A 22999-nucleotide genomic window follows, 5' to 3' on the forward strand; every position below is an offset into this window, starting at 1 on the left:
ATATATCTCCCTCTGCAGTAAGATTACCACAGCCAGGCATCTGTTTTAAGCTGTAGTTGGTTAAAAACATTTGTTCTCAAGTACTGTCCAAAAGAAGTGTCTTTTCCAAAAACCCCCCAAGTGTTTCTAAAAACAAATTAATATTTTTCCAGAACAAATGTTCCAGTTTTGCCGGGGGAAAAAGAAACACACCAAAACAGAAAAGAAAACTGAGATGAAAGGAGTTATTGAAAGAAAAAATTATGTGATTCTATGGTTAAACAAACACTCATGATCTGTGTGCACTGTTTGAAATTGTGTCTGGTGGAGAAACACTTGTGTCACTCCATCTGCAGCAGAGGGGAACTTACACTTATGCTGATTTAACTGAGAACCTCTGGTGTATCCCTAGGCTGTTTTGCGTGTTTTATAACCAAAATAATTTTATTTATTAACCCCTGTAGATAAATTTTAAAAATTTCCAACTTCATTTCTTCCAGAACTAAGGCATGATAGTGACAATAATTCATTAAAGTTGCAATTTCAGAATTCACTCTATATCTTCTGAGTAATATTTGCAAAACCCAACACTCAGATCTATATGCAAAAATATCCTTTTGCCACATATGTCAATATTTATGTATTTAATCACTCTAATTATGTATTCTAAAGCTCATTTGCGTTTGAGAAGTTATGAAGGCACTGCAGATCTTTGAGTTATCACTACCACTTCTGTAGCAACTCAATTAATTTTGCACATGTAGAAAAGTCCAGGGCAAGACTGATTTGTCCCAAAAAATGTTAGTCATATTTCAATGAAGAAAAATGAAACTCAAAGAAAAAAAAAAATTGCTACGAGAAAAAGATTGTGTGTTGCCAAATGATTAATAGGTCAAAATAATGCCCAAAAAGAGCAGGGACTGCAGCTAAAGAATGTAATTTTGGATGCTCACTGCATCCAAAGTGATCTTGTGCAGGCCTTAAATTAAAAGTGCTTATGAGGTACTTGAAAAAATGCTTGAGAAATAGTAGGAGATAAATGCCAGAAAATCATTATAAGGGGAATAAACTTCTCCAGATAGCAGTAAAAAGAGCATTTTGGGGTACAGAAGGTGAGGTAACTCAGCTTCAGTTCTTAGAAGAAAGACATTTTGTACCTTCCTTCCTTCCTTCCTTCCTTCCTTCCTTCCTTCCTTCCTTCCTTCCTTCCTTCCTTCCTTCCTTCCTTCCTTCCTTCCTTCCTTCCTTCCTTCCTTCCTTCCTTCCTTCCTTCCTTCCTTCCTTCCTTCCTTCCTTCCTTCCTTCCTTCCTTCCTTCCTTCCTTCCTTCCTTCCTTCCTTCCTTCCTTCCTTCCTTCCTTCCTTCCTTCCTTCCTTCCTTCCTTCCTTCCTTCCTTCCTTCCTTCCTTCCTTCCTTCCTTCCTTCCTTCCTTCTTCCCTTTTTCCCTTTATTTTGTCTCCTTTTCTTGCTGTTTACCTCTTTTTCTCTCTTCCTTTTTCCTCTCATAAACACACATTCACATATTCAGACACTGCTCTCTGTTTTAGAGCTTGAACAGCAAAATATTTTCTGGCTTTATTTTTGCCACATAAAATTCCTCTCATGAGACGAATCAAGAAAGTAAAATTTAGTGCATGCCTAGTGTGTAAACCAGCCTTTATTACCCTTAAAATAATTTGATGTCAACCTGTTTTTCCCCCCAAACTGCCACATTAAGGAGTATACTGTAGGTTCTTTTTTCCTAAAGCCAAGGTGTGTGGTCTTACTGGAAAAAGGAAGAGGGGAAAGAATCTTCCTTTCAGCCCTGAGCAGTCAAAGGGTGGACATATACTTTGAGTTTCTAAATGTACTAATCTCACTTTTGCCCAGATTTATGTTGTGGTAAATCAATTTTTGATTCCTCTTGGAGGGGACACTCTATCCCCATATTGGAAGGGCCAGAACTGGTTCTTTCTTGTGCCAGCTGTGTCATGGCAGAAGCCTTTGAGATTCTCCCAGTTATCAGGATGTAAATGTAACGAGGGGATGGTGTTGAAGTGGGACAGGAAAGCCCAAAATTCATTGGCATCTCAGTGTTTCCACCTCATGGAATAATGGATGAAGTCACTCTGGTGAGCAGTTGCTCTTTCCCAACCAGCTTTTCCTGCAGAGTTGGACTTCCCTCCACACACACACACCAGCTCAGTCAGATGCAGTCTGACTCCCTGCTCTGCTTTGGGTTGCATCTGGAGAAAATTGATTTACTGCACGGCAGTTGTTTGGGTTTGGGTTGTTTAGCCCTGCAGAGCTTCAGAATTGTCCTCTCTGTAGGCAGTGAGTGAAATGTTGTCATTGGAAGGATGTTCACGGCTCAGGAGGAGGCACCACAGGCTGGAATCATATTTTGTTAGTGACACATTGCAGCAGAAAGGAAGTGGGAATGACTGCCCTCGGAATGCTGCATGACAAATATCCAGGCATTACCCAGGGAGCTGCATCCTGCCCGTGATGGGGCTCAGCCTTGACACGGCAAAGCTGCCATTTTTAACAACTTGACATTTCACTCAGTCTGCTGCTTTTTAGCAAATTTATGGTCGGGTGGGGGGAGATGAACAAAGGAAATTGCCAGAGGGCCCCACGATATGCTTTTATTAAAACAGTTCCTTTCTTTCTGACATGGTTTCTGCACCATCCTGTCTGCTGCTTTGGCAGAGGAAAGTGAGCCCTGTGCAGAAAAAATGTCCACCTAAGTGACATCCACCTTTCCACAGGTGCCTCTGGGTTTGCTCAGCAGCTCCAGGCTGGGCTCCTGGCTTGGCTGTAAAAAAGCTGCAGGGCAGGAACGTGCCAGAAATTGATACTCATGGATTTTGCATGAAAACACCCAAATATGGTAAAGCAGACAGAGTGGATGGGTGAATTTCAGTAGGCAAGACTGACCACCCACCTTGAATTACTTTCAACTCCTACCCAGCCAGCTGTGCAAAAGTCACTCCTTACAATTACTTTCTTCCAGAAGTTTACTTGAGTTGTTGAGACTTTTATGCAAGGTAAATTTATATGTGTAATGTAATGTAATAATCTCTTTTGACTCTCAGAGCGATAACAAAACATAAATTTTGATAACATTGAGAAGGTAAAAGAAGCCCAAAACAATCCAAACCTCAAATTATTGAAACCTGCCCTACATCCTTAAGGATTTGCAAAGGGAGCCAAAGTTAACAAAATTTCAGAAATATATACGTCCAGCTGGGAAACATTTTAAAGTAAACTAAATAAACCCTTTTGTTTATCTAGAGTGAACAGTAATCAAGAGCTGGATTTTACTAGACCTTGTCATGTATGTTAGTCATGTTAATGTGAGGTAGAAGGATTAAAAGCATCAAAATTTTAATTATTTCTGGACTTTAAAAAAAAAAATAAAATTACTTAGGTGTGTCTATTACTAGCCATGTTTCTTTAATGCCTTAGACCAGCTCCTTGGCAGTATTCCTACTTTTTCCTGAGGAGGAGAAGGGGTATGCCTGGAGCACTGTTGCACTTTGACCATGCTTAGGTGGGATAATGATACTACAAGATGGCACAAGTTAGAGGAATTGCATGTTCCAAAGGCTGACACTTGGAATTTTGGTTCAGCAGGAAATATCTCTATTTCAAAATGTTTTCTTCTTTCTTTTTTTTTTATTTTTAATTTAATGAAAGGAACAATATACATTAAAAAACCCCAAACCTCTTCTGTGAAACAAAACAGCCCAAAAGATGTTATCAGATTGATTTATTTCTGTAAAATTGAATGGTTTTGTTTCAATTTGAATGCAATATCTTCAGGGGAATTATCACCCTACTTAATGGAAAAGTTTTGGGTTTTTTAAAATTTCTGTATTGGGGACAGCTTTTGGAATCCCTTTTTTATTTCCTCACTAGGCTTTTAAAACAGAATATATTCAATGAAACGGACACATTCCTGTGGAATTGGTTGAGGTTTTGGATTTTTTTTCCCTTCTGTAAGAGTTTCAGCAAGCCATGGTCGTAAAGCTGCTCAAATCCAGCCTGCAGATCAGGATCCTGGCAGAGCTGAGGTTAGGGCAGTCAGTGCATGACAAAAAGATGGTTTAGTCTTTCCTTAGAGGATCCTAGACCCTCTCCTAAGCCTAGGAGTGAGGCTTAAGAGGGTTTGAACCATCTTCACTCTCTTCTGCTCTGTTATTTTCCAGGTGAAGCAGGGTCTGGATTTTAGTTTTCCATGGGCTCTCTCTGGTGTGTATCACCTTTGTGATCCCACCATGAGCATCCCAAAAATGTGCAGGGGTTTTGAAACAGCTCGTTAAAAACATCTCTACATGGCATCTCTACATGTGTTTTATCAATGGCTTCATGGAACCATAGAAAATGGAATGGTTTGGGTTGGGACTGACCTTAAAGCCCATTCATCCCACCCCCAAAAAAATCTGAGTATCAAGTGCAGGAAATAATTTGACCAATGCAAACTCTTTTGATTTTTCATGCAAACCTGTCTCGTTGTTCTGGGTTCCTGGTTGTGAACATTCAGGATTTTGTGTGTCACATTATCCAAGGAAGTACTTTCAAAACAGAGTCCAAAATGGTTTCAGTCTTCTATCTAAAATCTATTTTTTTTTTAAATTTCCTATTTAGCTGTATTGTTGTCAAAATGCAGGGCCTGATTTAAAGTCCACAGAACATTTTATGTGAATTTCATGGCTTTATCAGACCTCTAGTCCTTCTACAAAAGACTGAACTGTACTACTGCTCACAAATAACTCAGCATGTGGCTCTGAAGAAATAAGTGGACAAATTGCAGGAGTGTGAAATTCCATTATCTGCAGGATGCCAGATTAGAAGTTAAGAGCCCCATTTTGAAAGAGATTTCACAAAACCATAAGTCTTCTGAATGAAATATTTTGTGTTTCAAAAGTTTGGAAAACATCATAATATGTTTTCTATTTAATTCCCTACTAATTCTTCTTCAGATGCTTATCTGATGGATTTTGAGGGAGAAAAAATGCTTTTTACTGCCTACCCCCTCGAAGATGGTCTTGTAAAAGCTCTTTGTAGAATATTTAAAGTGCTCCCAAGAAAAGAAACACTGCTGCACGTTACACATTTTTGGATGTGTGCAGACATTATCTCGTGCACCAGTCACAGGGAGGCAACTTTACTGTTGGTTCCACTGAAAAACTGACATGAGTTGTGATGGACTGGAAGGGTTGTGATGAGAATTAATGACACCTTGGTCCGTGGCTCTGTGGCTGTGTGCAGCAGCAGGCTGAAATCACCCTTTAGCCAGAGGAATTTCCATTTCTTGCACGTAAGAACTGTTCCTGGGATAGATGCCTGCTCCTTGCAGGTCATTTAGAACATCTAGATATATTAAATGGGTTAAGAAACACTCTAGGCTGGATATACCTGTCCTTTCCATCTCCATTCAGAGCATAACTCATCACTTCCCTCCAAGAGAGGCTTTGCTGATAAATCTCTCCCAGGACTTGTTTGGGTTGGCACTCTGAGCTGACAACCCTTGGCTTTGCTCCTTTTCAGCTACTTGTTTTCACTTTCCTGCTCCTGGAGCCAGAATAACAAAGCACCTCTTTGAAAAAGGGCTCCTTTTGGCTTGTGTTCCATGAGCTGTTGATAAGCATATTTGATAGCCAAACTCCTTCCCTTTGAAGCCCTGGTTTCATCTCATTTTTAGTAGTCTTTGGTGTGTGTGTGTGTTTACCTGCAGCAGCATAAGTCAGTGGCATCTGGACAGTTTAAAACTAATTTAGGTGCTGTGTTCCTGCCCTCAGAGTCTAACAAACCAGTTCAATAAAGGCTTTTCCTTCTATATTCGTATTTTATGGTAGGTTTTCATCCCAGTGTCTTATAACCAGTTGACAAGGATGTATGATCCACATCATTATGTAGATTATTTGCCATCTCAGGAGTTTAAGAGCATTTCTCAAAGCTCTTAACCCTGAGCAACCTGAATGCTAACACTAAATAATCAAACCTGTAGGAAGGAAAAGAATTTCTAATTAAAAAAAAAAAAAAAAAATTAATTACCTTCTTTACTATCTCCTGAAAAGCTCATTATTTTCTCTTTGGAAAAATCCAAAACATTAAAAAAAAAGGCCCCCAAAGATACTTATTATTTAATGAAAGAGCCTCCTGAAAGTTTATTATCAGGATATCATACCTTTTGCTAAAGTTCTTTTATGTGGATTGTTGTGGCATGTGAGATCTTGAAAAAGCTAACAAAGTAAAAGTAGGGTCTGATAGAGATCTCTGCATGTGTAAGAATTTGTATTTGTCTTCTAGGTGAATTTGGAACAGATGTTGTTCACTAAATTTATTGCCTACCATAAATGACTTAGCGTGAGCTACTAATTTGAGGGACTCCCAGGTGTGCACTGCTGCAAAAATATTGCACTGTTGGCCAGAACTTGTTAGTCATGGTGCCCTCCTACAAATTACAGCCCATCCAGCCCCATCCAGGCTTTATAATTTTATTTTTTTTTAATGTGCAACCTCTGTGCAAAGCTGCCTGCTTTGTTTAATTGCTGTGTGTTGAAATCATAATTAATCTTTATGGCACACCAGTCTGTGCACCAGGTTGTTTCTGCACATCCCTCCTTCAGCTGCTCACACAGCACGAGGAATCTCTCCTGCCCATTCCAACTTCTGTGTGTGGTTCTCTGGTTCTTTGTGTGGGTGCAGTTATTTTCTAGTGAATTTACCAAAAATCAGAAACTCTCAGGGCTCTCTTTCAGCTCTGTCTTTCCATTCCTCTCTCACTGACTGAGTTCCCATGGGTATTTTGCATGCACAGATTTGAAAGGAAGGTGTGAAATGTTGTCTGGATTTAAACTTCTGCTGTTATGAGGACATGGTAGGTGTGTTCAGGGCGGGCTTTTGCTGAAATTCTTGGATTCTGAAAGGATGGTTATTAGGCATGCTCCTCAAAGCCATACTGCCAGTCTTGGAGAGATTACCAAATTCCTACTTTTCACAAAATTTGAAAGGAACATATGGGAGAGCTCAAGTAAATGGTGGTAGAAAATTTATTCTTCTGTGGCATGGGGCAGCCTTTGTAAATATTTCTAGTTTATTGGAGAAAAGCATTCATTCTTTACAAGCACTGCATAAAATAGCTCCCAACAAGCACACGTGAGGGAGAGAGAGGAAATCTCAGTTCTGCAGCCATCTAACAGAGCTGTCATAGCCCTGGGTAAACACCAGGCTTCTCTGGGCAAGCACAAGGTTAAAAACAACCCTTTTTTTTGTTACACTGGGAGCACCGAGCTTAGTGCAGTACTTGACATTGTAGTTGAAATAAACAATGCTATGGAGGTGATTTATTCTGTATTCTTCAGCTGGAGCTTTAGCAAAGCTGAGATCCAGTAATACTTCATGAGTTTAGCTGTAAACACAGCGTGAGAGATTAGAACATTAATTCTCAATGGAGTTGCAGTGACCTTTTCAAAACCAAATTGAAGTCAATTTGCACACACAGGGCAGCCCAGGCCAAAGAACCACAAACCTTTCGTAGTGCTCTGTGTCAGTTTAATTTGATTGAATACATTCTTTTCCAGAGTGATCACCTGATGACTCTGTCTCTGAGGACACAGTAGTCACAAAGGTTAAATGATCTTCATAGGTAGGGGAATTACTTCAAATTGATGAAGTGCTTTACCTCATGTTCTCGTTGTTTTATGACTTGTAGACAGTTTTAGTGAGGAAGATTTGATTTAAAAATGGAGCTGTGTCACGTACTGCAGATATTTTTCAGGAAGCAATGGCTGCTGACAGTGCTCTGAGGCAGGAGTTCTGTTAAGTGGTTCAGATCCTCTCCTGGTAGATGTGGGCAAAGCTCCTTTGGCCATTCCAGTTTGTACCAGCAGGAAAGTCATCCTCTCTGGCCAAAATGCTTATAAACACAGATCCAGAAGAAAGAAACACTCTTGGAATAGGATTTCAGCGCAAGGTTTCCAATTTCAAGTCAGTTGGCCAAGCTTGAAATATGGTGCTTTTTTCAGAGTCTCTTGGTTTTTTTTTTAATTTTTTTTTTTTTTAATTTTAGTTAGGATAGCTTCCATTGTCTGGAACAGAAGGTTTGAAGTAATGTTTTTGCTGAAAGGGCAAGTTTAAAAAGTGTCTATGGAATTTGGGATCATAAATCTTGGAGGAATTAATGAGGCTTTCTGCAGCTAAAATCTTCTTAGATCTTCTTTCCTCCTCTTTATGTGCCTGGCCACCTAGGAAAAAACTGTGAGAGGTTTGCAACCTGTGGGAGTGTGCAAATAATTGAGAATAAGTGGTAAAGAGAAGAAAATTACTGAACTTCAGTCATGCTACCCTCTGAGTAGGAGTTGGCCTTTGAATCTGTGATATTTTTTCTTGCTTGCTGCATAATGCTTTAAAATTCCAAATAGCAACAACTTTGTAAAGCAAAACTTTATTCACTGACCTAGGGTCCAAGTCTAGTGAAGAGTGATTCACCTAGATGTCAGGGTGTTCCTAGTAATTTGAATTACTCTATACTAAAAGGAAAATGGAGATGCAGAGGGAGTTTTTCTATGTCTTATTTTATTTTGGACTTTGCCTTGCTTAGCTTTGTCTAGGTTCAGTTTTGGTTAGTGCCTAAATCCCTGGAAGCAGTTGCAACAGGCTGGTCTGAAAAATGGTTTTCATCTTGTCCATGCCTCATCTTTTCTGGAAATGTAGAAGAAGGTAACTCAGGCATGAGTTTGAGATCAAAGGCACTTGGCAATCAACAGTACTGAATAATTAATGTGTCCAATATACAGAGAGGCTCCAACTAGAAAGTCACACACCATGGCAGAGTTTAACTTTGTGTCAACAGAAGAAAACACAGAATTGTTGAATTTCAGATTTTTTTTGGGTTTGGTTTTTTTTTTTCCCGATGGATTGCTTGTACTTCGTGTGTCTGCTGTTACTTAGGGATTATGAAAAGCTCTCTTTTTCTTGCAGATCACCCGGTGAATGAGTTTTTGGATCTGTTCAATCGCCACATGCTTCCTCATGCCATAGATGAAACCCACATTGATGCAGAGTCAGCTCAGACTGAGCCCTGTACTTCAGACTCTGTGCAGGATTCATCTGAATATATAATACTGGATCCTTTCTTTCCACACTATCCAGAGTTTGAAGAAGAGGAAGACTGTGAAAACACCACTGATGTTACAACTCCCCCAGCTTTGCAGTTCATCAATGGCAAGCAACAAGTTACCAGTGCACCTAAGAGCACTAAAGCTGAGGAAGCCAGGAGTGACCAAATTGAAAGTGTTGCACATTCCAAAAACGTTACCTTTTCTCAAATCAATGAGACAAACACATTTATAATAAATGAATCTGAAGCTTCTGGCACTATGCAGCCAAGCAAAGCTGGAGAGGTGATGGGGGCGTTTGAGGTTACACAACCAACTTCAGGGGCTGCAATGTTAGAGCCAGTCTATAGTGGAGAGTCTGAAGTTGTTCCAACAGATAAATCAATGGCCAGCACTTCTTCACAGGAGCAGTCTCTGCAAAACAGTAGAGAGACCATGACGTGGCAGGGAACTGAGGAGAGCTCTACTAAAGACACCAAAAATGTGCTTTTGATCTCTAGTGAATCCTCTGGAGATGGCTCCACTGAATCTGAGCTGTCCACTTCAGCATTAGAAGTCGTGTCAGGGTCAAGAAACCAGGATGATGAAAAAAATTCTGGTATAACATCTTCTCCTGATGCATTCACTGTGGAAAGTTCTGCTGTAACTGCTTCTCTGGAGGCAGTTTTCATTCCTGCTACGGTAGACAAAGGTGTAACTGACCTCATTTCAGAAAAGGCAACCCCTGCTCCAGGAGACCATTATAAAACAACTATTAAACTTAATGCAAATCCCCCTGTTGAAAATATTCTGGAAACAAGCCATACAGCAAAGCCTGAGATGAGTGCTGCCTCTTTGATGGTTCTGGAAGGCTCTGGAGATGTGGAAGATAGCATCACTGTAACTTCAGCCGTGACAGAGGAAATAGCAGTAACAGAAACACTTTCAGTGCAAGACATTTCTTTGGGCTCCAGCACAGCACTGCTGACAGAATTTTCTGTAACTGATTCAGGAATCACCTCTGCTTTGCCCAGAGCTATAAGTACTCCTTATTCTGCTTTTGATCAAAGTCCTGCAGTAACTCTTGCCACCAACTCTGTGTCTGAGCTTATTACAGAAGAGGTGTTTGCCAGTTCTCTTGTAACAGAAAAGAGTATTGATGATGAAAAGAAAATACACACCACTGTTTATTCAGGTCATCAAAATTCAGCTACTGCTGCAGAGGAAAATTTGGATTTGAATGAGCTTGGGAGCACTACAAGTGAAGTCAGAACTGTAAGTCAGGAGCCACTCAGAAAAACAGCACCAGGTACCATAAGTTCTGAAATCAAAAGGGTCACCACCATTCCTCTCTTGAGGGGGAAGAAGCTTTTTGTAAATGAAGGATCAGCAGAAGAGCCAGCAGACATATTTTCAGGGGGTCCCACAAGCAAAGTGGTAAGTATTGGCTCCCCATTTATTGACTCAGGTTCTGGAGACATAGATTTTATCGTTGAGTCTGCTACTTTGACTTCAGTTCCGTTAAGGCCTGTCACTGAAACACAAACAGAAAGGTATGAAGTTTACAGCACAGATTATCCCTCACCAAAGGATGTGACAACAGAATATGAAAAACATGCAACAACAGATGAATCTGCAGTAACAGTTTTGAGTACTGGGTCAGAGAGCTTCACAGAGGGGTCTGGAGTAGAAAGTCAGATGTCCCTGGATATGTTTAGTACCAAAAACCCAGCAGAACCAAACATGGAAACAAAACCAACCTACACAGCTCCTTCTGACATAAAATCTGGTTCGGTAAAAGAGAGAGCATCTCACATTGCACCAGGAATTGAAACTGGAAATTCAGAAATGGGTGAGGCCACATCGCCTCCAGGATCAGTGGTGGACTTGGTGACACACAGCACTGGAAGTGTAAAAACAATAGCTGAATCTACAGAAAGCAAAGATGCAAAAACTGGCTCTTCAACTGTCTCATTGGGCAAGATTTTCCTGATGGAGCATGGCTCTGGAGAAGAATTCAAAGATGACAGCATCCTGTCATTAGACAGCATTATGTCTAATGGACCTGTGGAAGAAATATTTGGAGGTCATTCCTCAGTTACTGACCAGGGATCTGGAGAACCAGACACATCCACTGGATCGTTTGCAGAAACAGCTGCTGGCCCTACTGGGAGACCAGAAACATGGGAAAAGGATGAGAGACAAGCTGTCAGCACGTCTCCACTGGATCATGCCTTCACTACAGGTCCTGCTGAGCAGGTCACGAGTTCTGAACACGAGGTGACATCCGTGGGAGCTGCAGGGGACAGGACAACTGAGGAGAAAGCTGTTGATGAGCTGACAGTGAGAACTTTCTCTACGAAGATTCCTTTGATGGAGGAGATACATTCTGGGGAAGAGAGGCCAAGTGAAATCTCACCAAAAGCTACGGAATCTTCTGAAGAAACAACAACAGTCGTATTCTTTAAAGGTACACAGACTAGCCATGAACAGCTGGGATTTTTAAATGTTCCAACTTCCCAGGATGAAAAGGAATTAGAAACTGAACCTGTTAAAGAAATACTTTTGCCATTTAATGATGACAGAGTAACTGAGCCAATTGAAAGAAAATATGTAAGCTCTCCAGTCACAGTTACAGAGCAGGAGGAAGAGTTGGTGCAAAACATTTTCCCTACAAAAGATATTCCCAGAACAGTCCTTACACCTAAGGAAGAAAAACTGTCAAATAATGAGTTTGTTGGTGATCCACTGTTTTCAGGACAGGGGTCAGGAGATGACCTTGCTGCTCTTCCTTCTCTGGTGCCATTTATTGTCGAGGAAATCAAGAGTACCTCAAGCCCTCAGACTTCTCACCCTGAACTTACAGGACCTGAACTTCCCACTGACGTGACACAAGGCTTTGAAAGAGGGAGCACTCCAGCAGATGTTGAAGTTAGTGAAGAAGTCACAAGTGCTGCAACTGAGCTGCTGCCAGAAACTGGAGACCCATTCCCCACTCCCAGAATCCCCAGTTCCTCAGCTTTGGCAGAAGACAGCTCCAAGAGCTTCATCTCTAAAGAGATTGAAGACACCACACGCGATTTTGTTGCAAATGAAGAACCTCAGGATAAGGAAACTGATTATAGGAGAGGAGAAAACGAAACAGATAAGACAACACCCACCTCTGAAGCTATTTATCAAGAGGAAGATTCACATTTTCTGATTAAAGGTGGCACAACTCCTGTGTCTGTCATAATGAGTGGAACTCCCAGTGGTGAAAGAGAGGAATCTCTTGTAACATCAACAACAAAAACGCCAGGCAGAGTATTACCTGAGAGCTCTGGGGAAGGATCTGGCTGGCTTGGTGTTTCAGATTCATCCTCCCCTGATATGTTTGCTCATTTCTCAATACCCACTGTATCCAAAGTAGAGCTAAATGTCTCATCTAGCATTCCTGGACTTGTTTATTCCAAAGGGGTGACCACAGAGGCACCAAGAGATGGGTCACAGACTGCAATCACAGGGCTAGCCTCCCTTTTTACAGAAGAAACAGAGGTTGTGTCAAATCCATCTTCTCTTCCTCCAAAGACAGCTTCATCAGAAGAGCTAACAAGTGACACTGGGTTGTATGAAAAGATTATTCCCATGATTGATGACAGAAGAAGTGTTATCTTGAACGTTTCTGTTTATGGTGATATTACCCTGATTGAGGAACGGCTGCAAACCCCACCAGAGGAAACAACCATTATAGACATGGATCACTCAAAATCAATGCCTGAGGAGATAATAAGTGTGCAGACAATGCCAAATCCTGTTACTCAGTCAACATATGGCTATGATGACAGCACGACAGCTGAAGGGGAGAAATATTATTCCACTCCCAAATTTTCCATAGCCAAAGAAAAGACAGTTGGATCTGGTGATAATCTTCCTCTGACTACTTCCAATCCACCAAGGAGAGAGCTGGTGACTTCTGGGCACAGACCAACCTCAGATGACATGGATCTGGGTTCAGGAAATGACATGAATTTTGCAACAGAGACTCTCACCACCACAGAACCGTCTGAACTGGGCATTTTCCTTCCTACAGTGCCATCTCTGGCAAGCCCTCAGGTGCCCCACGAGTCTAAACCTGTTGTGACCAGCCCCACAGAGGACACCTATGAGCCAAGTACTTCAGCAAACAACCAAGCAATAGCAGATCAAAGTGAAACAATCTCTGGCTTTTCTGGGATGGGCCAAGAAGAGCTGGCTGATAATCAACCTGTGGTTCCTTCTTTTACACCAGTTGTAACTGGTGAGCCAGAAAAGGCTTTGACAACTGGCAAGCTTGAGTTAAGTGTTGTCACCACACAGCCTGCATCCCAGCTGACAACTGTGTCCCCTACCAAGAGTGCAGGGAATCGTCCCACAGTGTACACAAACACAAAATCTGCAGCAGCAGAGTATGAGGAAACAGATCCCGTGAGTTTTTACTCTGTTCCTCAAACTCCTAAATCCTCAGTAACTGTTCATTTGGTAAATGGAGTGTCTGAGTACCCTGAGGTAATCATCACAAGCACATCATCATCATCATCATCATCATCATCATCATCGAGGGATTCACATCAGTCCAATCATTCATCAGGAGCATTCTTCAAAGAGGTTAGCTCTGATATCACAGCAACATACAAACCACCCACTACTGACCTTCTTGACACAACAGAGTCCTCTCTGCTGGAGCTTTCTCCCGAGCCTGTTTCAGACAGCACAAGCATGGAAAACACTCCTCTCTTTGGTATCCTTCTAACAGGGGGGACAGAGGGGACAGAAACCCCTGCAACTGATTTAGCTGGTGAGGAAGAAGCTGCTGTTTCTGGAGATTCTCCATCAATACATGTCTTGCCTACTGCTTTTCTGAATTTTGGAGACAGAGCGAGCACAGATGTTCCAAACGTCAGCACAGCAAAAGTCGAAGCTTCCTCAGGGAGAGTCAATAATCCCCACCAAGAGGAAGACAGGAGTACTGAGAGACAGAACCCCTGGCTTGTGCCCACAACTGTTTCAGACTCACCCAACAGCATCGAAAGTGAAGGGTTTAAACCTGGCCAGGAAGCAGTTACAATGCTAACCTCACCCTCCCAGCTTTTGGATGGAGGCACAGAAACACAGCCAGCTTTGTTTGGTCAGGGGGAGGTCACAACCACCCCTTCTAACATTGCAACCAACAGCATTGCCCCTGGGAACAGTCCCTACCAAAACCAGCCATCAACACTGGGCTCTGAGGAGCCAAACACTGTGGAAGCTGTAACTTCATCGTTTTCCCTTCCTGAGGTCACAAACGGATCAGATTTCGTGATTGGCACCAGTGTGGGTTCAGTTGAAGGCACAGCAGTGCAAATCCCAGGTAACTTCCCAAAATGTGGTCGTGTGGGGTGTGTTGTGGTGCTTTGTGAAGGGGGCTCTGGTAAGAGGTGTGACAATCTGTGTGAAATAATGATGGACCTCAAAAACCCAGTGAATTTCCCTTGGTGTTTGGAGCTCTGGATCAGACTGGAGGTAACCAGCCAGTTCCAAAAGACAGGAAGGTGACACTGGTTGTGGTAGGGAAATCAGAGGGAGTGATTTCATTTGCCAGTTCCCAACAGATAATTTTATCTGATGGCTTTTCTGGTGAGCGTGGTGATAGTTCTTACACAATTGGATTTGCATGAAGGGTTGTTTTTAACATCTTGCAGTTGACATTTTGGTAGCAGAATTTTATAAAGTGAACTTCTCTTGACCTACAAGATAGCTTTCCACACAAGAGAAAACCATTATTTTTTTTTCAGCCTGTCTGTATATTTAGGTGATTGATACAATGTCAGCCTCTTAAAAATTACAGAACTTTTTGTTAGACATCATTTTCCACAGTATTTTGTTTTCCATGATGGTATTGGTCACCATTTCATCAAACACATGGGAGATGCCAGTAGTATCAATTGAAATTTTGACAAGATACAGCTGAGGAAAGAACTGGACTGGTCAGATTTTATAAGTTTACTATAATTTTTCCTCAAATAATCCAGGTAGCTGACAATTTGAAAATGTTTGCTGTGGAAATACCCAGTCTGTAGAAGGACAAACAGACAGCAACACACAAAAAACACCATTGAGCTGCTTAACAGAGCCCTACATTTGTGACTTTTGGTGAAGCAGTCCTGACACTAGCACCCTGTTGAGTGGATGGGATCAGATCCTTTCCAAAGGTGAAATCCTTATTTAATTTATTGCAATCCTAAACTTTTGAACATAGGATTTCCTTCTGGAGGCTTTCAGCTGGACCTTCTGCCTTCCCATGCCTAGACAGGGAACTTGGTCCTATAAGAAGACTTTGAATCTCTAATTTGCAAGAGTAAAATAGATAATCTTACCTTTTTTCTATTTTTTATTTTTTTTTTTCATAAATCGTAATCAGATTGTTTTGGGAAAACATGAGCAAAAAATCTTAATTTTCCTCATGCCTCTGATTTACAGAATTCTCTTATCCATTTTGTAAGCTTTCAAAGCCAGGGCTTTATTTTTGCATATCAGAAGGACTGTCTTCAGGATTTCCCTCTCACTGTGAGAAACTAACTCTTAAAAATGGTTTAGTGTGGACTTGTTTGTGTGAGTGAGTGCTCCTAGGCTTGAAATCAAATGAAAATACCCAGGTATCTAAACTCAGTGGAAATAAACATCACTGGAAGGCACAAAGTTCTTCAAGGAAATGGTATTTAAACGCTAACTCCTGTAACATCTGAGGATTTCACAGCAGGTAAGTTTTTATCTTAATGTTCAGTCCAGTTACAAATGTATTCAGTGCCTTTGTTTGTATTCTTTGAATGTATTTTTAAGAAAAGCAGGTGGGAAAAACACATGTGAGAAAAAAATTAAGACTTTGTGGGCATTGATGGATTAAATATAAGTAGCCAGTCAGTATGTTCTGTGTACCCTGTCATTCTGCATAAACTAACCCTGTTCAAGAAAAAAGCATTTTCCATTCATTTTGCATATGTTTAACTGTTTTCAGCTATAATTAATTGTCATGTCATGCAAACTAAATCCTCAACAGAGTATCATGACTGCCAAATATAGTACAAATTGCTGTGGAAAAAAAAAAAGTAATTCCGACAGTGATTTACATTGGTTCATAGTAAATGCTGTATTGTTGTTAAAGTTGAAAGTAGTGATGCCTGAAGACCAGCTTCACTGTTTTATAAATCTTACTTTGAGTGGTTGAGTATGTTAATAGAGTTTCTATAACCACAGTAAAGCCTGCACCACCAATGCAACAATGAAGAAATATTTTTTTTTCCTCCTGAAAATCAAAAATACACCATTTCCTTGAAACTAGGGAATGAAATGCCTTTCTCTACTTGTTTAACAGGCCAAGATCCGTGCAAGAGCAGCCCCTGCCTCAATGGTGGTACCTGCTACCCACGTGGCTCCTTCTACATCTGTACCTGTCTGCCAGGTTTCAGCGGGGAGCAGTGTGAATTAGGTAAACTGGTGACATCTGGGTGCTGAATAACTTGATTTAAAGCTCGTGTACATGAGACCTGGTGTGCTATAAATTTGAATTCTGCATGGATGTTTGAAAAGTTCTGCACCAAAGCCTTGCTTTGGGACAATTAAATGGAAATTGTCATTGTGTCTCCCTTTTTCCCTCTCCCCATGAAGTGCACAGATTTTTGCACACACACAAGAGTGAAGGGAACTGTAAATCATGGCTGGAAATCACAGCACTGAATTCAAAACCACAAAACAAAATAGAGATTAGTATTTGGGATGGTTCCCTAAGAGATTTTTGAAAGGCTGGTAAGATAAACTAATCCCAAATGTGAATGGGAAGCTGAGCACTGAACACAAAATTGAAAATTGTGGCAGGAAAATTTAAATATCATCATAATCACATGCATCTTTGGTACAAATTAGTATTTTGGTAACCAATTCAGCTGAGGAACCTCTTCCAGCTGCCTGTGACATCTTTAAACCTCCTTTGACTGTAGATTTCAAGATACTCACCTATGTGCTTCAGAATTACCAATTTTCCTTCCAGAAAGCCAACCAAAGTATGATACAATTACTGGAACAAGTAAGACCTAGCATAAAATTTGACCAGAACATATTTTAAAATAGAAATATATATATTTAAGTCTTCTACATAATGCAGAAATTATGTCTAGTTGTTTGTTAGTTTGTAGATATGTCCAACTTCTCTCTTATATTTTAATAAGTGAACCACAACCAGCATTACATTTTTTTGGATGGAGATGTTTGCAAAAGCTGTGTTGAAGTTTACACTGTGATTGTTTCAGAGGAACAGCACTCATTAGAAAACTTCATATGATCTTTACAAAGAGACACACTAGCTTATAACCTGTGCAAAAGAAACCCCTGCTGAAAATAATTATATAAAATGAACTGATGCTCCAGTTTAAAAGGTGAAGATAAAGTATTTTAGCAGCTAGAGGAGGCAGGGACAGACATGTTATTTGTTTACTGTGCAAGACCATGAGTGCCACGATGTTTTGTCCTTATCTCAATAAGATTAGACAAGAGAGAAATGAGAAATGCAAACCAATGAGATTCCAGAGCCTGCTGCTCTGCAGGCTGAAATTAGCATGATAAGATTTCCAATATTTCAGTTTTGTGAAGATATTCGAGGTCCCTGGTGGTGAGTGGGAATTTTTGTTGTGCCAGGGTCACACACTCAAGTCAGATTTCCCACCAGGAGAGCGCTCCATGGCATTCCTCTATTTCATCCACACTGGGACCTTTCGAAATACTTCATTCCTCTGCTCTGAACCGGTCCCAGCCACCAGCCTGACTAAGGCTGCAGAACATTTCCCTCCTGGGAGTTGGGTGGGTGATGAAACCACTTTTATTTCCTGCTGCAGACATCGACGAGTGCCAGTCCAACCCGTGCCGGAACGGAGCCACGTGCATCGATGGCCTCAACACCTTCACCTGCCTGTGCCTGCCCAGCTACATCGGGGCTCTCTGTGAGCAAGGTAAGGGCTGTTCCCTCTCCTGTGCAGCTGGACACCCATTTCCAGCCCCAAATCCTTCTGGAGTAAGAGGGCAAAGCCTTCTGAAAACACGAAGGTGGAAGAAGCCGACAAAAACCTGCGTGAATTCACCAGTGGTGAGGAGAGCTCCTAATTTTTGTTGGACTTCCCTGACTTGTGGTTCAGGGTTTTTTCCAGGCTCTTTTGCACAAGCCCTATCCACATGCTAACCTGTGTTGCACAAAAATATAAACTGATACATGAGGCAATTTCTGTGTCAACACAACAGGTCCCAGGTATTGCTTTTCAGAAGGAGTTTTCAGGTGGCTCCAAGCCTGCTTGCTTATTCTGGCTTGCAAACTGCTGGGAAGACACATAATGAGGCTCTCTTATTACTGTAGTGATGCTTAATGAGTGGGAGCAGAGTTACTTTGTGACTGATTTTGTCTCTTAAAAAATTACATGTGTCATGAAAGACGTATTCCCCTCCACAACCCATCACCTCCAAAAAGCATCAGTGAGATGCAGGAATAGTTTAGTGAATGAGACAGATTATATATTCATCCACTGGGCACCACATATTTCACAGCTTCATCCCACAGTTATCAAAATTATTTGTTCTGGCATTATTTTAGGAACAGTAGGTGCAGGATTATCGTTACAAGGAGATCGCAAAAAGCTTTCTAAGCTGGACAACTGAAATAAGACTGAATGTCCAAGTGATGTAGTTTTTAGAAAATTGCCTGCAAGAAGCCCCACTGCATTTACAGGAAACATTTACAGTGCAAAGTGCTTACTTAATATGTGGGAGGAGGAATAGGGTAGCAACATTTGCTCTGTCCATAAAATAAATGCAGGCGTTTCCGTGAGAAAAAAAAATAGTGTATTACAACGTGCTTGCTAAACTTATGAAAATATTTTTTCCTTCAGCTGAATGATTTTGGTCACAGGTGACTGAACTAAACCTTTGGATTTGTTTCATTAATATTGTGCATTTTCATGTTTGTTTCTCACCTTCAGTGAAGAATGATTTGCAAACTCTTCCAGCTCAACCTGTGGAGTTCTGTTTGTTAGAGATGAAAAATCTCAGAGCTGATCAGCTCCAGCATTTTACTGTTTAACCTTTTCAGCAGCCTGGCTAACCTTGTAACTTGAGAGGGCTTTCTGAATCTTGTCTCCCAAATTAAAAATTGGGAGTGTTTTCACACCAAAAGAAATAAATGTTCTCATTCCCTTCCTCCTCCCCTTCATTTCAGCAAATCCATAGCAGTGAGTGGCTCTGAGTGCCATGGTAGCTTTAAGCTGCTTTTTATGACCAACCTGAGAGTGCATTTTAGGTGGTTAGTGGGAACATTTCCTAGTTTGTCAATCAGAACCAGAGCTGTGCTCTCTCAGCTTTGGAATTTAAATTTCCTCCACTTAAAGTCCTGCAGTGGTTTGGGACTTGGGAAAAGGTTTTAGTGCCAAATTTCCACTCCACCAGACAAAATAAAACTGTGTTGGCGATTCAGACATGGTTGTCTGGCAAGCAGGCTTTATTTCAAGGCATCAGTCCTGACCTCACTAGATTTAAAGACCAGCCAGGACGACAGAATGTGCACCTCAGTGCCACAGGAAAGGTGGAGCTCAGCACACCGAGATTATATTTCATTACTCCTTTTTTTTTTTTTTTTAATTTCAAATATACTATTCATTTTAGAAAGCTTAAAAAAAAATCAGTCTGAAGGGATTTGTTAGGCACAGTGCTGAGCATTCAAAATGCTGTGGGAGGGAATGGGAGCAGGGAGCATGCACTGCCTTTGGAAATGAAGGTCAGGGTGGGAGACCACCACACCCACACCCACTACACTGGTGCAGAAGAAAATGCAAAACTCAGAATTTCACCCAAATTGCCCCGTGGGACTGCTCTGGACTAAGGGATCTTTGACAGGAGTATCATGGTTGTGTCAGCATTTGGAGGGGATGTGACAGGGGACAGCAGAACTGCACACCAGGGAGCTCTGGCAGGTGGTGAAGTTAAAGGAACCTTCTGGGTGATCTAATCCAGGCTGAGGAAAATCAGTCCTGAGACTCAGGGAGCTGGAGCTGGCTCCCTGACAGCCCTTCCTCTTGCCAGGTGGAAGGAGTTCAGCAATCTGAGCCCAGGAACATCTTCCTGAAGAGAGCTGAATTTGTCAGATGTTAGAAATAGTGCAGCTGAAAGTTCCTTGAAAAGTTTGCCTTTAAACTGGATTGTTAGCTCAGTAAAGACAGCATCACTCTGGAGCAGGTGAGATTAAAAGAGACAATATCCCCTTTTGCCCACCACCTGTATCTTTTCAAATGAAAGATGCAAATTCTGCTTGTCACTTGTTGGCATTTGAACATCACCCTTTAAAATTCATAAATATCCCCAAAACACTTTTCCAAAGAATGACAGGAGACTACAGTAAATCTTGGTGTGAGTTTTGTTCTGGGACAGCCATCAGTCTTTCCACTGTCACCCCTCTGTGAAAAGCCCCTATGACAACTCTCAGGAAATGGCAGAGACTTGCAATTTGAACCTCAGATTTCAGGGTGAGTTCTCTTTATGAGAACTGGATGAACATCTCTGTGGGTTTTCCTCTTCCTTCCTTGGCTGGCTAGAGTTTCCTTTCCTTTTTCTCCCTTTTCTGCTCTAGCTGGTGTCTACCTGCTCTCAAGGAATGTTTTAACCTTAAGGTTTGGCTTGCTTGCAGCTGGACATGCGTGCAAAAATGGCACATGTGTGTTTGTAACAGGATGAGCCTCCATGGGACAATTCAACCAGCTGCTCTCTTCCAGGTTCTGAAAGCAAAACAACTGTGGGTTTTAACCACCCTATCAGAAATCATGTGCTCTTATAACCCAAGTTCATTGCTTCAATGTCTGTGATTGCTCCAGTCTCATTTAATTCCCTTTGTTCCCAGGGCTTGGTTGGTTGGGATTGAAGTAGTTGAGAAGAGCCCAGGGAAAAGATGCTTTCTGAAAACAGATGGTCTCTTACTGATGTCTATCAGCTGAAAAGGGAATGTTTTGGATATTTGCTAGAGAAATGGGTTTCTCCTGTGTGGGCTAAGTGGCCTCCAGCATTTCCTCATTAGCTGAAAGCAGAGAGTCACTGATAAAATTCACAGCTGAGTAAGACTCTCATTATGTTCTGGTACCTGTGTCAATCTTTTTTTCCTTTAAGCCTCTTCTGGAGTTTCTTTAAAGACAATGGACCTATTGTCAGCAGGTTTTGGAAAAACAGTCCCTATTTATGTATCAAACCTACAGAGAACTCTTATGTTTTTTTAAAATGCACTGTTTAGGGATGTTGTTACACATGCTCAATTGCAGTTATAGAGAACAGAAGCTGTGAGGGTAACTTTATTGTGCACACCACTGAAAACCCCTGTGAATTGTCATAAACCCTAGATGAGTTTTAAACCACCACAAATATGGTGAGCAGTGTTTCAGTCTTTCCATCACATGCTGGAGTACACAATGAATGTGAAGTATTGCATTCATAATAAGTGCTTGCACCTACTCTGCTCACTGTGGTTGGGTCAGAAAATTTACAGCCACCAGCAATTAGTGTCTACTGGTTTAGTAAAGGCACTAAAAATTTATGTCCATATGGAATCCTTTACCTTTTTATCACCCTTTCAGCTTTCTTCATTGCACACTGAGGACAAAATCTGCAGAGATGAAACTGTCCCCACAGTTTTGCTTGCCTGGTTTGCATTTTTTATCCTCTATCATCTTGAATCTTCAATTCCCTTTTCATTTTTTCCCTCTTCTCATCAACCTCTCTGCTGTAAAAAACCCAAAAATGCCAACACCAACAAACAACAAAAGCAAAATCCCCCAAAAAACAAACCTCAGAATCCCCAATCACTCCCCCAACCCCAGAAAAAATTTTCACCATGTATTTTATAGCCATCAGTTTTTTGGGTTTTTTTGGATTTGGAACACACACAGGTGCAAAAATTAACTTCAGGCACCTTTTGCCTTAAGAAGGAAAATTGTGTTATTTATTATTCATGCCCAGGCCATTATATTTAATTTTATAAATACAGTCCTCTCAGTTTTGTATTTTCAAACTTCTTTGCTTCCCCAATGTGCCTTTCAGGAGATCTTCTCTCAAATCCTTCACTTCTTCCCTAGGAGAGGCCAGGGAAAACTTGATTAGAATAGTCTGGAAATCCTCTCTGGCCACATTTTTCTCAGCTCTTTGTTATTATCTGAGTTGTTTCCTGTGAGACAAAGGAGCCCCTGAACCAGATAAATAATAAAATCTTAAGTGCCTTCACAAGGGACACAGGTCTGTTAGTCAGCCTCATGTGATTTAACAAATGTTCTAGAAAACTCAAGGCAGACTAAACTTTAAAAATTACCTCGATGCCAGAGATTAAAGCTGTGTCTGCAGCCTGCACCTCCCAATGAACACAAAGAGGGAAAAGATAAAAAAACTAACAATTTGGTTATGTAGATTACATTCCTTTTCTCATAGCTGGGATGACTCAAGGCACAAGCAGTTTTCTACAGTTCAGCTTCCTGGAAATAGAAAGGAGGTAATCAGTGTAAGCTTTGTTATGCCTCTGCATTTGGTACATTTATGGCAATACTGATGACTTTTGGGAAATTGTTTTGCTATCAGTCTCCTAAGACAATGGCTACATTATTGGTGTCAGAGAAATTCTGATAAACCTCATGATAGGTTAGTACTTTAAAATCCATTTGTGCACATGTAAAATCTAGTTTGTGTCATGGGGGATTTGAAACCTTTTTCTGAAAAAACAGGCAATTTGGTGTGTCAGGATGGAAATTCCTCCTGTGAATTAAGAACCTGTGCTGTGAATAATTGTTTTTCAGGTGGTAGCAGCTCAAACCTAAGTAATCCCTTAGGATATTTGCAGCCATCAGCCCTTGGCCTACACTGCAATATTTGGCTATTTTGGC

At 41.1% G+C, this 22999-nt stretch overlaps 1 protein-coding gene across 3 annotated transcripts in view; it reads left to right on the forward strand.

The window, feature by feature from the left end:
* VCAN (versican) overlaps positions 1 to 22999 on the forward strand; it is a 96484-nt gene that overhangs the window by 53260 nt on the left and 20225 nt on the right. For all 3 annotated transcript variants that reach the window (XM_033086425.2, XM_033086427.2, XM_033086426.2), the window contains 3 exons: positions 8950 to 14430; positions 16432 to 16545; positions 17945 to 18058. In XM_033086425.2, coding sequence (XP_032942316.1) covers positions 8950 to 14430; positions 16432 to 16545; positions 17945 to 18058 — 5709 coding nt within the window. The remainder of the gene's footprint in view (positions 1 to 8949; positions 14431 to 16431; positions 16546 to 17944; positions 18059 to 22999) is intronic.

This window comes from Catharus ustulatus (assembly GCF_009819885.2).
Source record: "Catharus ustulatus isolate bCatUst1 chromosome Z unlocalized genomic scaffold, bCatUst1.pri.v2 scaffold_26_arrow_ctg1, whole genome shotgun sequence".
In the NCBI taxonomy this organism is placed as follows: Eukaryota; Metazoa; Chordata; class Aves; order Passeriformes; family Turdidae; genus Catharus; species Catharus ustulatus.